At 41.4% G+C, this 17,458-nt stretch overlaps 1 protein-coding gene across 7 annotated transcripts in view; it reads left to right on the forward strand.

The window, feature by feature from the left end:
- The window catches only part of HEPH (hephaestin), a gene marked incomplete at its 5' end in the record, with an annotated part of 131,667 nt that overhangs the window by 61,256 nt on the left and 52,953 nt on the right, over positions 1-17,458 (forward strand). For all 7 annotated transcript variants that reach the window (XM_081080801.1, XM_081080806.1, XM_081080804.1 and 4 more), the window contains 3 exons: positions 8,346-8,556; positions 10,360-10,499; positions 11,289-11,420. In XM_081080801.1, coding sequence (XP_080936927.1) covers positions 8,346-8,556; positions 10,360-10,499; positions 11,289-11,420 — 483 coding nt within the window. The remainder of the gene's footprint in view (positions 1-8,345; positions 8,557-10,359; positions 10,500-11,288; positions 11,421-17,458) is intronic.

The following is a 17,458-nucleotide window of genomic DNA, read 5'->3' on the forward strand; positions in this document are numbered from 1 at the left end:
GAGGGGATGAGGGCCATTTTCAGGCTGGCCAAACCCCCTTAAGGGTGGGGGAGGGTCCTGCTAGGGTACCTGGCCAGTCTGGGTGAGGGGCTGATGACTGTTTGCAGGCTGGCCACTGCCCCTTCAGGGGAGGGATCCCCATTGGGGTGCCTGGCCAGCCTGGGTGAGGGACTAACAGCTATTTGCAGGCTGACCACAGCCCCTTCAGGGTGGGGGGTCCTGCTGGGGTGCCTGGCCAGCCTGGGTGAGTGGCTGAGGGCCGTTTTCAGGCTTGCTATGCCCCTCAGTGAGAACCCTCACCTAGTGAGGGTGTGGCCATCCTGGGTGAGGGGCTGATGGCTGTTTGTAGGCTGGCCATGGCCCCCAGCCACCCAAACTCCCAGTGGAGGCTGACTGGAAGCAGGTATCTGGGATTTATTTATCTTCTATAATTGAAACTTTGTTGCCATGGGCAGAGGCCACAGCTGGCCCAGCGCAGGCGGGAAGCTTGGCTTCCTCCATCGCCTGGATAACCAAGCCTCCTTCCAGCCGCCATCTTGGTTAGGTTAATTTGCATATAGTCGCTCTGATTGGCTGGTGGGTGTGGTCTGGGGCTTAGCGACGGTACAGTCAATTAGCATCTTTGTCTTTTATTAGTGTAGATAGGAGGAAGAGACAGACACCTGAAACAGAAAAATGCTTTGTTTAGGTGAGACATGTTGGTTCTATTTCTCTTTTTCCTCTTGCCTATTTTCTATCAACTCTTATTAATTCTTCCTCCTAGATGACATATTGAATCTGAAGTCTCCTTTATTCTGCCCCCTAGGGGCTTGCTCTCTGATTGAGACTGAGAGAGACCATCGTCAGTTGCTCTCCACAAACAGGGCAAAAGTACCAAGTTAATGGAAAAGCCAGGACCAGAATCTGGCTTGGGGATTCTAGAGAAAGGATTAGTGATGGAGATTGGTAAATATACATATGTAATTGAGCAGTTTTGCAGATGTTTTAAGTCTAAAAACATCACAAAGGAGGTTCAGAATACTGTATGCGGTAGGTTCACAAATAGGTTTAACAAAATAGAGAAACAAATATCCAGAAAAAATCAGCAAAATGTTAAAAAGTGTTTCATTAATTTCCAAATATGAGTGAAATCATATGGTACTTGTCTTTCTCTGACTGGCTTATTTAGCTTAGCATAATGTTCTAAAAAAAGTGTTTCAGTTGTGTGGGTCTGTTGGTAGTTTTGTATACTCATCTGGCTGTGCTTTAAATTTTAACAAGCCCATATTAATAGAAATGGCATGTTATGTTTAAAAATATCTTACTACATAATATTCAGCAACTCTTCCAACAGACTACTGATACTAGAGCTTTAATATCCAGGAAATGTGGCAGGTAAAAAGGGTAGAGTAGCCCTGACAGGTTTGGCTCAGTGGATAGAATGTCAGCCTGCGGACTGAAAGGTCCCAGGTTTGATTCCGGTCAAGGGCATGTACCTTGGTTGCGGACACATCCCCAGTAGGGGATGTGCAGGAGGCAGCTGATTGATGTTTCTCTCTCATCGATGTTTCTAACTCTCTATCCCTCTCCCTTCCTCTCTGTAAAAAACCAATAAAATATATATATTTTTTAAAAAGGTAGAGTAATGTGTTTTCTATTTTTTCCTCTTGTCTCTCATTTTTCTTTTTCCTCTTTTATCCTTTCTTTTTTTATGCCTTTGTTCTTTTTACTCATCTATGCTTTTTCCCCTTCTTTTTCTTTTATCTATTTGATCCCATCTTGACCTTTCTCTTTTCTTCTTTTTCATTTCCCTCCTTTATTTTCAAAAATTTTAAAAATATATTTTTAAAATATATTTTAAATATAGAGAGAGGAAGGGAGAGGGTCAGAGGGACAGAAACATCAATGATGAGAGAGAATCATTGATCAGCTGCCTCCTGCACACCCCCTACAGGGGACTGAAACCACAACCTGGGCATGTGCCCTGACCAGGCATGTGACCTCTCCATGCATGGGTTGATACTCAATCACTGAGCAACACTTGCCAAGATTTATTTTTTATCTTTCTTTCTCTTTTTTCTTTTCTCTTTCTCTTTCTCCTTGGCCAGCCTGTAAACAGTCATCAGCCCCTCACCCAGGCTGGTCACACCCTCATGGGGTGAGGGTCCCCACTGGGGGGCTTAGCCAGCCTGAAAACGGCCCTCAGCCCCTCACCCAGACTGGCCAGGAACCCAAGCAGGACCCCCCACCCTGAAGGTTCTGTGGCCAGCCTGCAAACAGCCATCAGCCCCTCACCCAGGATGGCCAGGCACCCCAGGGGGGACCCCCACTCTGAAGGTTCTGTGTCCAGCCTGCAAACAACCATCAGCCCCTCACCCAGGCTGAGCAGGCACTCCTATATAATGAAAGGGTAATATGCAAATTGACCCTCACAGCAGAATGACTGGGAATGACTGGTCACTATGACACACACACTGACCACCAGGGGGCAGATGCTCAATGCAGGAGCTGCCCCCTGGTGGTCAGTGCGCTCCCACAGGGGGAGCTCTGCTCAGCCACAAGCCAGGCTGATGGCTGCCAATACAGCGGTGGTGGTGGGAACCTCTCCTGCCTCCTCAACAGCACTAATGATGTCTGACTGCAGCTTAGGCCTGCTCCCCACTGGCAAGTGGACATCCCCCGAGGGCTCCTGGGCTACAAGAGGGATGTTTGACTGCTAGCTTAGGCCCAATCCCCTGGGGGCAGGCCTAAGCCAGCAGGTGGTCATCCCCCGAGGGGTCCCAGACTGCGAGAGGGCACAGGCCAGGCTGAGGGACCCCACCCCCGAGTGCACAAATTTTTGTGCACTGGGCCTCTAGTGTAAGCAATATTCATAAGGCTATGATGATGGTATCTGTCAAGAGCTATGGTAACACACAGGAAGCTATAACAAATTCTGCATGACTTTTGAAATGATGCTTTTCTGATAGAGCAGGCATTCAAACTGACCTTTTAAGATGAATAAAATGTCACCAGGCAAATAAAGGGGTTGGGCATTATAGGAAGTATGAACCATATAGGCAGTGGCTTGGAAACAGCATCTACCTGGAGAGAATATTGAATAGACTGATTTGATTCAATTTCTCTCAACTCAAGTCAGTATGCTAAAAGTTGTTTGGAGATGTGTGGAGGTACTTTTCATTGTTACATAACTAGGAATATGGAGATGGTTATATTGTCATTTAGAGGGCGGGAGTCAGAGATAAGATAGTTTTAAGCAATGAGGAATAATCTCATGCAAAATTGTAACAGCTGCTCTTCTGAGGAATACCAAGAAGTAAGGTTTAAAGGGAGGCAGAACAGGAAGTTCTTGCAAGAAGAGATGAGAACCCCGCTGATGGGTGGAAGCAATAGGGATGGTAAGCAGAGTCAGAGTTAAGGGAGGTTTGAGAGAGATGACAGGATTTACTGAGGCACTGAACAAGAAAGGATATCTGAGGTTTCTAGCTTGTGCACTAGATGTAATGTCATTAACCAAGTGAATAAATACAGAAAAGCGTGAGCAGGGTAGTAAGATTTTGGTGGAAAATACTCATTTGAGGTATGCTGAGTTTTAAGTTTCTGGTGAAATTCAGGTGGTGTAGGTTTCACAGTAGGTAGTTTGTGAATAGAAATGTAAAGCTTGGAGGACAAGTCCAGGCTACAAAGAGCAATGTAGGTATTCTCACAGTTCAAGTACACACACATTTAAAGTTATAGGGGGGAAAAAAACTTAAGAGAAAAATGCACATTTAAGAGGTAGGAGGGAGCCTAACCTATTTGGCTCAGTGGATGGAGCGTTGGCCTGCGGACTGAAGGGTCCCGGGTTTGATTCCGGTCAAGGGAATGTACCTTGGTTGCAGGCACATCCCCAGTGGGGAGTGTGCAGTAGGCAGCTGATCGATATTTCTAACTCTATTCCTCTCCCTCCCTCTCTGTAAAAAATCAATAAAATATATATTTTTTAAAAAGAGGTAGGAGGGAAAAGAGAAGCCAGAGTAAGGAGACATAAAATAATAGGTCGAAGAGGTAGGAGACTCAGACATCAAAGCAGAAGAGTATTAAAAAAAGAAGTGGCTTGGACAACAATGTCCATATGAAAAAAACTCAGATGATGTGCTAGTCCAAGGTCACGTGTCTTTCCCAAAATGTCTTCTATTTGCTCCCATCCCCTCTAGTGATAATCAGACTTTCTTCTCCACACCAAACCTTGAGGTATGACTTTTGGACAGTGTATACAGACATTTTTTTTGCAAAGAAACATTTATTCACTCAACACATTTATTGCACACCATTCATGTGCTACGTCTAGGGAAGAGGGGTGAAAAGATAGACATAATCTTTACTATGAGAGGATATCTGAAATAAACACATAAAATGCATGCATAAAATAATAAGATAATTTCAGATCATGATCTATGTCATGAAGGAAATAAAATACAGTAATATGATAAAATGATTACCTTAGAGAGTATGTTCAGGGAAGGCCTCTTTGAGAATGTAATACTTACCCTGAGACCTAAATTATGAGCAGAATGGAGCTATATGAAGATATCTGAGCAGAGCATTCCAGAGAGACCAGCAAGTACAAATGTTCAAAGGTGGGAAAAAGCATGGCTTGATTAAGGGTCAGAAAGAAGGCCAGTACGTTTGGAATGTAGTGAGCTAGGAGAAGACTGCTATGACATGAGGTCATAGAGGTTGGCAAGAGCTTTAAAAATGGTTGTAGGGCCTTACAGACCATTTTAAGGAGTTTGGATTATATTCTGAGTATGAATGGAACATTTAAAGCAAGGGAGCTATGTGCTCTAGATTATATTTGTTAAAAGATGATACTGGATCCTATGTGGAGAATTGTTGAAGAGGGAAGGAAAAGAAGCAGAGCAGACAACTGGGAGACTATCCGTGTCCAGGTGAGAGGTGATGGTGCCCCTTTGACTTTGATAATACCTCTGCATACTCCATTGTGTGCTCATCACCCATAGTCTAGTCTCCCTCTGTCACCATATATTTGACCCCCTTTATCCTCTTCATCTTCTGTCTATCTCCCTTCCCCTCTAATAACCACCATAATGCTGTCTGTGTCTATGAGTTTGTTTGTTGCTTTTTGTTTTATATCTAACATAAGAATGAAATTGTATGGATCTTGTCCTTTTCATCTGATTTATTTCACTAAGCAAGAAGTTCATTTTTTTATATAAAATGAGAGTGAGAGTGAAAATGAAAAGATATTGGTGAAGAATTGATAGGATTTACTGATTGAATAGCTGTGTTGATGTGGAAGTAAGGGAAGTAGAAGAGCTGGGAGTATATATGGAAAGAAAAAGAGTATATTATTTCTTTGAAGAATCTATAAACTAGTGGAAATGAGTTTTTATGTGGAATCTAAAACAGCAACAACAAAATGGACTTGCAGAAACAGAAACCAAAGGTATGGATGCCTGATGGCAGAGGATGGGTGAAAAACGTGAAAGGAGATATACTCAATAATATTATAAGTCTGTATGGTGACAGATTAATAGAAGTAATAGATTAATAGAATTGTAAGTAAAAATGGCAAATCACTCTGTTGTACACCTGAAACTAATATAATTAATATAATATTATATATCAACTACACTTAAAGAAAAAACAGAGGAACACTTAGTGCTCAATCATGTGGTTTAGATGGAAAAAATGTCAAGAGTAGAAAGGCCAATGATATAGAGGTCAGTGTGGGCCAGAATAGCCATGAAGGGCTTCCTAGAAGACATGAATGATGAATTTAGTCTTAGGGAATAAGTGAGCTCTCAGAGATATTTATTAGTGGTTTAGGTAGATGCATTCTAGAAAGGGAGTAACAACATAAGTGAAAATTCCAACAAAGGAACAAGATATGTGAGAGGGGAAGTCAGGGACTGACTTAGTTGGAGTCCTGGTTGAATTTGGAACAGAATGGGAAGTGGGATGGGTTTATAGTTTGAAGCCAGCTCACAGAGGCCCTTACAAGTCAGGAAAAAGAGTTTGTAGTGATAAGATAGGCAATGGGCAACAAGGAAATGATTAAAAATCATTCTAAGAAAGTTAGCTTCTTCTGTTTAACACTCTGTGAGCCTTAGTGTCCGTGACATAGAAACCTGGAACTCGAAATCAGGTTCAGGCATTTCCACAACTTAGACACATAAGATTTATATCAAATATTTCATTGCTGCCGAAACCGGTTTGGCTCAGTGGATAGAGCGTCGGCCTGCGGACTGAGGGGTCCCAGGTTCGATTCCGGTCAAGGGCATGTACCTGGGCTGCGGGCACATCCCCAGTAGGAGATGTGCAGGAGGCGGCTGGTTGATGTTTCTCTCCCATCGATGTTTCTAACTCTCTCTCTCCCTTCCTCTCTGTAAAAAATCAATAAAATATATTTTTTAAAATAAAAAAAAAAATAAATAAAAAATTTAAAAAAAATAAAAAAATATATATATATATTTCATTGTAAATACCTAGGAAAGGCCATTTCAAATCTCTGGTGTATGTATCCTTGCGATCAAGAAGTTCCTCTTATTTTAATTATATTTATGGGTGTAAGTAACATGGTTAATTACATTACATAAGTTTCAGATGTAATACTTTATAATACATCTTCATACATTGTGTGCTCACTACCCATAGTCTAGTCTCCCTCTGTCACCATATATTTAACCCCCCTGTATCCTCTTCATCTTCTGTCTATCTCCCTTCCCCTCTGATAACCACCATACTGTTGTCTGTGTCTATGAGTTTGTTTGTTGCTTTTTGTTTTATATATAACACTAGAGGCCCAGTGCACAAAATTTATGCATGGGAGGGGGGGTCCCCCTCAGCCCAGCCTGCATCCTCTCCAATCCGGGACTCCTCGGGGGATGTCCAACTGCCAGTTTAGGCCCAATCCCTAAACAGGCAGTTGGACATCTCTCTCACAATTGGGGACCGCTGGCTCCTAACTGCTCACCTGCCTGCCTGCCTTATCGCCCCTAACTTGCCTCTGCCTGCAGGCCTGATTGTCCCTAACTGCCCCCCCTACAGGCCTGGTTGCCCCCAACTGCCCCGCCCGCAGACCTGGTTGCCCCTCACTGCCCCCCCCTGCCAGCCTGGTTTCCCCCAACTGCCCCCCCCCGCCGGCCTGGTTGCCCCACACAGCCTGCTGTTCAGTCATTTGGTCATCCCACACTAACTCCTCTGCTTGCCTGGTCGCCCGTAACTGCCCCTCCTGCTGGCCTGGTCACCCTCAACTGCCACCCCTGCCAGCCTGGTCGCCCCACACAGCCTGCTGTTCAGTTGTTTGGTCATCCCTCACTAACCTCCCTGCTGGCCTTGTCGCCCCTCGCAGTCTACCGTTTGGTCATCTTTTGGTCGTTTTGGTTGTGACGGCCCCTGGCTTTTTATATATTAGGATAAGAATGAAATTGTATGGTTCTTGTCCTTTCCATCTGATTTATTTCACTAAGCAAGAAGTTCATTTTTTATATATCTATTTAAGCCCATCTTTATTTCTTTGCTACTTGGTAGAAAAGGTAGACAAGTAGTTGGTCAATGCCTTCCTTGGAATAATAATTATTACAGCTTTATTTACTTATTTATAGCTTCACTTATTGAATGTTCACTATATACTGTGCTGAAAATGTGTACATACTATTTTGTTTAATTCTATAACAACCCAATGAAGTCACTAAAATTATACCCATTTTACCACAAGAGAACTGAAACATACAGAAGCTTAAAAATTGCCTCAAGCTTATATAGCTAATGTGTCAGATAAAGTGACCAAACATCCTAGTTTGCTAAGAACTGAGGAGTTTCCAGGGATATGAGACTTTTAGAGCTAAAACTCAGAAAGCCCTGGGTAAACAGGGAGAAACTGGTCATCCTAGTGGCAGAGTTTAGTTTTTTTTCCTCAGTGGAGGAGTGAGGATATTTTTCCACTGATTTTTAGAGTGGGAGAGAGGGGGAAGGGAAGAGAAAAAGGGCAGAAAGGGATACAACAGTTGGTTGCCTCCCACATGCACCCAGACTGGGGACAGGGATAAAACCTGCAACCTAGGTATGTGCCCTTGACCTGAATCAAACCCACAACCCTCCAGTGTGTAGGCCATCGCTCTAACCACTTAGTAACACCAACCAGGGCTTTAAATCCAGACAGTGTAGATTTGGACCTAGAACTCTTAATCTCTGTGCTCGTTGCTCTCAATACACTTGTAATATTTTTTTTTTATGTAATGCATAGATTAATCTTATCTGAATCTACCCATTCACTGCAGTATGCCTAGAGAGAGGCAGGGAATCCTCGGAATTTCACAGGGGTATTCTGATTCAGGATTTTCTCTTTCTTTCTTTCTCAGGGATATTTGAGATTTACTGCCAGGCAGGCAGCCATAGAGAAGCAGGAATGAGGGCAATCTATAATGTCTCCCAATGTCCTGACCGAGCCACCTCTCGCCAACACTACCAAGCTGCAAGAACCTACTACATCATGGCAGAAGAGGTGGAGTGGGACTATTGCCCTGACAGGAGCTGGGAACTGGAATGGCACAACCAGACTGAGAAGGACAGGTAAGTCTGCAGAAAAGAAGTCACACTTTAGAGACTCTAGACAATTTTAGAGATAAGGAGGATACTGTAATTCTGAAAAAAAGAAACACTTACCTAAAGCCACCTAATAAGATAGCAGCAAATCTGGTGCAGGGACTAAAATGCAGGTAAAGTAGAATTCATTGCTTTTCTTATATCTCTATACTGCAGGGCTAAAGCAAAAGATCTTACACAGCCTCGTGTTCTTAATCTTCACCTCCTTTCCTCTTGTTAGCCAGAAGCACCCCTGCTGGGACTTAAATTTTATAGAAAATTTACTCAAGGAACCGAATACCTCAAGGTCAGCTGTTCCTTGACAAATGTCATTATGGTACAGGCTTAGCTGTATAGCAGGGAAAAATAAAGTGGCTTAAATAAGTTAGAATTTTATTTTTTGTTCGCATAATAGTATAATCATGAGCACTTCAGGGCCAGTAGATGAACTAGTCACATATAAAACTTGCTTTCATCTCTGGAATTAAGATGCATGTTCCTGATATAGTAATTCCCATATATCAAGTAAGGGGAAAGAAGTCCAAGGAAAGCAGTATTGTCTGTAAGGCGATGACCTAGAAGTTGTGTACATCACTTTCTCTCATACCCCATTATCCTAAACTTATTTTTTTAAATATATTTTATTGATTTTTTCACAGAGAGGAAGGGAGAGGGATAGAGAGTTAGAAACATCGATGAGAGAGAAACATCGATCAGCTGCCTCCTGCACACTCCCTACTGGGTATGTGCCTGCAACCAAGGTACATGCCCTTGACCGGAATCGAACCTGGGACCCTTCAGTCTGCAGGCCGACGCTGTATCCACTGAGACAAACCAGTTAGGGCAATCCTAGACTTATTTATATGGCCATACCCAGCTGCAAGAAAGTTTGGGAAATTTGATCTCTGGTTTGACAGCCATGTGCTCAGCAAAAATCTAGGTGTTTCTATTACTACAAAGGAAGGAAAGGAGAATAGAAACTGAGGTACAGTTTAATAATTTCCAATACAGTTTATTTTTGGTACTCTCACTACCCTTTGCCAATTCTTGCTCTGTATATTGGTCATTAAAGGTTGAAGTCTATTTGCCACGTTGTTCTGCAACCTAGAAAAAGTGACTTCCTTTTTTGAGCCTTGGTTTACTTATCTTTAAAGTGATGTGGTATACTTGAAATTACTTGATTGGAAGGAGGTAAGGAAGGAGCAGCAGACTTGAATCCAAGTTCTGGCTCCCTTTCTGGCTGACATTATTAATTAAGATATGTTCTGTCACCTCTGGATCATGGAATCCACCTCTGTAACATACCTACCTCACCAGCCTATTGGTAATGCCAAATGATAAAATAAATAATAAATATCTTTGTAAACAGGAAAGCATTCTATAAGGAGAAATCTGTCGGATTCCTATTTCTTCCTATCCCTCTAGCAGCAGAAGCAGTTAGTACTTTCCTGCTACATGTACCTTGTCCTTTTGTTAAATTAATTTTACCTAAGACATCATCAAGGCTAGAGCTGGAGACCAGGGCTTCTGATTGTTACCCCACTGTTCTTGTCATATACATTTTAATACATATTCATATCTGGATGATGGCAAACAAGAGAGCATAAATAGATATTAAAATCTACCATCTATAATTGCATGTATGCAGCCAATGTGGTGAGAATCTGATATTAGAAGAAATAGGCCCCCTCCTTCTACTATCTGTGACATGAACTTGGATCTGACCTCACTTGCCTATGGTCTTGAGGGACTGAGAACCAGGTGCTGATACTATTCTTTGGAATCTTCTAGTTATGGTCACATCTTTCTGAGCAATAAAGATGGGCTACTGGGTTCCAGATACAAGAAAGCTGTATTCAGGGAATATACTGATGGTACATTCAGGATCCCTCGGCCAAGGACTGGACCAGAGGAGCACTTGGGAATCTTAGGTAAGGGAATTTCACTTTTCTCCTAGTGTCTACAATATTGTGTTGTTCCTAGAGGGGCTAAGTCACAATGGGAAGGCCTCCCATTCCCCATTATCAGCTTTTCTTTATGATGTTCTAGAACTATAGTCATATTTTATAAATCAACCATGAAAATAGACAATCAAAGGGGGGAATTCATGAATTCCTGCTGCAACCTGAACCAGGTTATCTCAGGTCTCTAATCTAGAGGTCTTTGAAGGTGATAGATTTTTCCATGTTAAAGGAGGAGGAATGTAGGACATCAAAGAGTAGAAAAAAATGGTGCAGGAAACCAGTATTAGCCTTGTTCCCCAGTTTAAATATTGACACAGTTTCTTTACTTTTGCGGGGGCCAATGAGTTTTCTCATTCTTGTCCTTGCACAGAAGGGACCCACTGGCTCTTTAAGAGAGCCCAGGAATTCTGTACTCTATGTCAAACTCTCACTCCTAATTAACAATTATACAGAGTCATGATTCTCTAGAAACTTGGAGTATTATTTAGAGAGAGTGGGAAGGGAAAAGTGAGGATAATTGGAGGCACAGCCCTGTTGACAAAGTATTCTCATCCTGTGGGTAGCAGTATCAGTTTAAGGGCTTTTGAATTAAAAAATGAAACTATTCATTACTTTCAATCTCAGAAAGATCCTTTTTTAGGGCAAACCCCTAATTCTGGGGAGCTCCTATTTACTATATGTCCCTTTCTTTAAATGCCTTTAATGTCCCTGTTCTACTACTCCACTAATGAGACTTCCTTCTTCTACATACATTAGGTCCACTTCTCAAAGGAGAGATTGGTGATATCCTAACTGTGGTGTTCAAGAATAATGCCAGCCGACCCTACTCTGTACACGCCCATGGAGTGCTAGAATCTAGTACTGGCTGGCCCCTGGCTGCTGAGCCTGGTGAGTGGGAACATTTAGTGAAGGACAAAAGAATGAGCAGCACTCCTTCAGCCCTCTGTCTTGCTCCTTTAAAATTATGCTCCTAGAGAACTGAAATAGAAATATTAGCCCAGACTAAACCATAGCCTGAGGTTGTCTCCTTAAAATACTCATTCTTTCCATCTTAGAACAGGCTACCTTGGGGTTTTTGTTTCATCAAACTTACCCTCAACACTGGTTACACATGGAGCCTTATACTACCCTTAACTATGAATGCAGATGGAGCTTCTAATCCTCTCTAAATCTGAACTTAACCTTGGATATAGTAAGAGCTTCTAATCTTGGGTAGAGTTACCTGTCTCAGACCTCAAATTGATCCTTAACCCAAGCCATAGATAAAGGTCTTGTCCCCTTAATAAAGACAGAATCTTAACCCCAGTCACATACTAAGCTCCTGATACTAAATGTAGGGTAACCATAATCTTGACCACATTTTCTTCCTTTCATTCATTCATTGAATAAATACTTATTGGAAGCCTACTGGGTGCAGGAAGAATTCTAGAAGGTGCGACTACAGTGGGAAATAGTACTTGTTCTTATTCTTAAAAAACTTGGGCAATTATCACAGAGAGGTAAGTAAACTGGTAATTATAATTCAGTGTTTTAAGTGTGTTAAGTAGGGATTTTTAAAGTGTGGTAGGAAGGTGTAAAAGAGGTTACCTGATATAATATTAGTATGGTCAAAGATGGCTTCCCAAATAGGTGATATCTCAGCTGAGTTCAAAATTATTAGTTCTCAAATTTTACCATGTACCAGAATCACCTGGAAGGCTTGTTAAACAATAGATTTCTGGGATCAACCCTCAAAGGCTCTTATTTAGCAGGTGTGGGATGGGGTTCAAGAATTTGTTATTTCAAATTTCCAAGTGATTTTGATGTATCTGAATTAGGAACTTACACTTTGAGAACAACTGATTGAAAGGTTGAGGAAGAAGCATACAATTCAAGGAATAGTGTGGAAGAAAAGTAGGGAAAATTGTAATAAGTTGCAGACGTAGAGAATAGCCAGTAGTAAGAAAGATGAAAGTTTGAGTTGAGGAAAGGGCTAGATTCTAAAAAGATCAATGAGGTAAAATAAGCATGATTTGGTGATTAATTGGATATTGAAGGTGAGAAAGAGGATTCTTAAAATCCATGGTTTTGGAGGAAAATTCTGAAGTGGTACCCAGGTTTTTGGCTTGGCAACCAGGTAAATATTGATACCATTCATCAAGATAGAGTACATGGGGGTAGATAGGGAACATGAGTGAAGATGGAGGAGATTGGACGATCATGAGTTTACTTTGGCATTTGTTGAATTTGAGATATCTGCAAGGCAACCAGATATAGTTATCTAAAAGACATAGAGCTTTGGAGCTCAAGAAAAAGCTATGATCTGAAGTAATAATGTGACATGCATCAATATTTAAGTAGTAACTGAAGGCAAGGAAATGAACACAGTCACCCTGGAAGAGTATGTTAAGAATCCTAGAGTAACACCCTAAGGAAGACTAATATTTAAAGGAATGTACTCATTTTTAAAAAAGTATCACATGATCTCACTCATATGTGGAATCTAATGAACAAAATAAACTGATGAAGAAAATAGATCCAGAGACATAGATGCATGGAACAGAATCTCAGAGGGAAGGCCGGGGGTGGGGTAGGGGTTGGAAAGAGATCAATCAAAGAACTTACATGCATATATATGCATAACCCATGGGCACAAACAATAGGGTGATGAAGGCCTGGGGCTGGGAGTGAGGGGGTGAACTAGAAGAGGTTAATGGGGGCTGGGGGGAGTAGGGAAACATATGCAATACTTTCAACAATAAAGATTTAAAACAAAAAAATAAATAGGTAAGCCTGAACCCTGACCAGTGCTCAGTGGTTAGAGCATTGGCCCACATACAAAAGAGTCTCAGTTTAATTCTTGGTCAAGGGCCCATACCTAGGTTGTAGGTTAAATCCTGCTGGGAGGCAACCAATCAATGTTTCTCTCTCTGCCCCTCCCACCCTTCCACTCTCGAAAATTAAACGGAAAAAATATCCTTAGGTGAGGATTAAAAACAACAACAAAAAAGTAATCCTGAGAGAAAGTAAGCAAGATGGTAAAAATAAAACCAGGAGAATATGGTATCAAAATGTTTTATTTTTTACGTAAATGTTTGCTTGTTAAATAAAAGAGGAAAATTTCAGTTCAGTATGAAAATCATGATTTATGCATCTATTTATTTATTTACTTAGGAATTAAATTTATTGGACTGACATTGTTTAATAAATTATATAGGTTTCAAGTGTACAATTCAATGATACATCATCTGTATATTGCATTGTGTACCCACCACCCAATGTCAAGTCTTTTTCCATCACCATATATTTGATATTCTTTACTACTTTCTTACCCCCCTTAACTCTGGGTAACCACCATGTTGTTATCTGTGTCTATGAGTTCTTTTTAAATTATATTTATTGTTGAAATTATTACAGATGTCCCCTTTGTCCCACCCCCAATGACCCCCTCCACCTTGCATCGGCCCCCTTTGGCCCCCTCCCACACTATTATCGTCTGTGGCCATGGGCTATGCATACATGCATATAAGTTCCCTGGTTAATCTCTTCCCACCCACTTAAACCCTGCCTTCCCTCTGAAATTTGTCAGTCTGTTCCATGTTTCCATGTCTCTGGATCTATTTTGTGCACCAGGTTTTTTGGTACATTAGAATCCACATATGAGTGAGATCATGTGATACTTATCTTTCTCTGACTGATTTATTTTGCTAGCATAATGCTCTCCAGGTACATCCATGCTATTGCAAATGGTAAGAGTTCCCTCTCTTTATAGCCATGTAGTATTTCATTGTGTAAATATATCACAGCTTTTTTTATCCACTCATCTGTTGATGGGTACTTGGGCTGGTTACAAATCTTAGCTATTGTTAACTGCACTCTATGAACATAGGGGTGCATATATTCTTTCTGATTGGTGTTTTAGTTTTTTTTAAGATTTATTCCTAGAAGTGTGATCACTGGGTCAAATGGGTATTCCAAAACCAGATAAAGACACTAAAAAGAAAGAGAATTACAAGCCAACATCCTTGATTAACATAGATGCTAAAATCCTCAACAAAATATTAGCAAGTTGAATCCAGTAATATATTAAAAAGATCATACACCATGACCAAGTGGGATTCATTCCAAGGATGCAAGGCTGGCATAATATTCACAAATCAATAAATGTGATACATAATGTAAACAAATTGGAAGGCAAAATCACATGATCGTATCAATTGACACAGAAAAAAGCATTCAACAAAATCCAACACTCTTTTAGGTAAACACTCTTAGCAAAGTGGGAAGAGAAGGATCATACATCAAAATAATAAAGGCCAAATATGACAAACCCACAGCCAACATCATACTCAATGGGCAAAAAGTAAAACCATTTCCCCTAAGAACAGGAAGAAGACAAGAATGTCTTCTTTCACCACTCTTATTCAACATAGTACTAGAAGTCCTAGTCATAGCAATCAGACAAAAAGAAAACATAAAAAGCATCATAACATGATATTGTACATAGAAAACCCTAAAGACTTGACCAAAAAAAAAAAAACTACTAGATTTAATAAATGAAATCGGCAACATAGCAGGATACAAAATTAACACTCAGAAATTGATGGCATTTTTACACACCAATAATGAACTTTCAGAAAGAGAAACTAAAAAAAAAAAAAAAAAAAAAATCCCACTTATCATTGCAACCAAAAAATTAAGATTCTTAGGAATAAACTTAACCAAGGAGGTAAAAAACCTGTACAAGTTTCTTTTTTTTCTTGTTTGTCCATGAATTTCGTGCACCAGGACTCTAGTTGATGTATAAAAAAAAGCCATTGATTTTTCCAGTGTTGATTTTGGATTCTGCTACATTGCCGAATTCATTTATTAAATCTAGTAGTTTTTTGGTGGAGTCTTTAGGGTTTTCTATGTGCACTATAATGTCATCTGTGAATAATGAGAGTTTTATTTCCTCCTTTCCAATTTAGATGCCATTTACTTTTTCTTTTTGTCTGATCACTGTGGACAGGACTTCCAGTACTCTCTCTCTCTCTCTCTCTCTCTCTCTCTATATATATATATATATATATATATATATATATATATATATATATATAAAAGCAGTGATGTGAGGATCAAAATGATCATTCGATCGGTCACCATGCAGTGTTAGCATAGATGCATAGACACAGGTAAAGTCTATGAGAGAACTAAGAATGAACAAGACAAATGCTTCCTTCACAGAGCTTGCACTGTAAGAAGGTTAGGTCAGGGATGAGAATTCAAAGTTGCTACCAGCACAGACCTGAGGTGCCGCTTCTCAGAGCAGACAGAGATACACCTGATAGTGGACTGGGGGCATGACTGAAGGGCTGGTGCTGACATGAAGGCCGGGCCACTCTGGATTTCCCAGAGGAGACAATGACTTCCTAGGAGGCAGAGCTTTTGATGCAGACTGGCATGAAACCATCCAATCAGAACCAAATCTGGGTGAACTGCGAGGCTCCAATGGCTGCCTAGGATGTGGAGCTTTTGACACTGACTGGCATAGAAACCAACCAATCAGAACCTAATCTGGGTGAACTGTGAAGCAGAACCTAAGGTGGGGGCTGAGGAGGGGTTTTAAGGGCAACAGCTGTTTGGTGTAAGGTATAAGAAAGTGGTTCACTTTTTTAATAACTAGTTTGGCAGTATAGTGCATATGGCTGGGTATGAGTCCAGATATAGAGATTATGTATTTTTGTCTGCCAAGATCATCTCCTCCTGCTGAAAAAGGCTCCCCTCCCCATTTAAGCAATTCTATCCTTTATAATCTATCTATACCAATAAAAGGGTAATATGCTTATTAGACCGGGTCAACTGGCCATCTTCCAGATGTCTGGCCTCCTTCTGGACAAAGCCATGGTGGTGGGGATCGAGGCAGAGGCAGTTAGGGGCCATTAGGCCAGCAGGGGAGAGCAGTTAAGGGTGAGATCAGGCTGGCAGGGGGTTACGGGTGACCAGGCTGGCAGGAGAGGTCAGTTGGGGGCAACCAAGCTGGCAGGTGAGTGATTAGAAGCCAGTGGTCCTGGATTGTGAGAGGGCAGTTGGACATCCCCCGAGGGGTCCCAAATTGGAGAGGGTGCAGGCCAGGCTGAGGAAAAACCCTCCCCCCCTCCCCCGTGCACAAATTTCATGCACCGGGTCCCTAGTCTATATATATAAAAGGCTATTATGCTAAGTGTCCATCTGACCAGTAGCTATGACATTCACTGACCACCGGGGGGCGGACACTCAACATAGGAGCTGCTGTGATGCGCACTGGCATTTTACAGAGAAACGGCACCACAGATCTGGTGCCCACAAAGCAACACTTGATTTCCCCCAAGTGGGTCACAGGCCACCCCCCTCCCCAGAGCAACAGCCCACCAAATCACAGCTGATGCTGCTGAGACCCAATGGCACAAAATGTGGCCCACAGCCCAGCCAAGCCCAGAAACAGTGTCTGTGGGTGCTGGGTAATGGTGTCACATAGCAACACCCAGCTTCTGCTCCCTAGAAACTAGCCTTCTCAGAGTTTCTTCAGCTCAGGAACATGACTAGCTGTATAGCCAGGTGCAAACATTTTACACTTTAACCAAATGTCTGTGAATTGTGTTCCTGTGCCTCATCTCATTTGATCCTCACAGAAGTCCTCAAATAGGTAGATAGGAGACTCAGTGGGATCCTATTTTCATTAGTTGGAAAATGGAGATTTAGAAAGCTTAGAAACTTGACCCAACTGAAAAGAAGTAATAAATGGTGGACCTTGAAACTGACTTCAGGTTTTCTCACTGCACAGAATATACTCAAACACTGCTACTATTAAATATTTTACCCATTGTTCTCCCTGTGTGATCTACAATAATAATTTGCTTCATGTTGATATTAACTGCTATGTTGCTTACAATTACCTGAAAGAGAATTTGGGCTGCTTCACTGGGCTG

This window comes from Myotis nattereri (assembly GCF_964212035.1).
Source record: "Myotis nattereri genome assembly, chromosome: X".
Taxonomy (NCBI): Eukaryota; Metazoa; Chordata; class Mammalia; order Chiroptera; family Vespertilionidae; genus Myotis; species Myotis nattereri.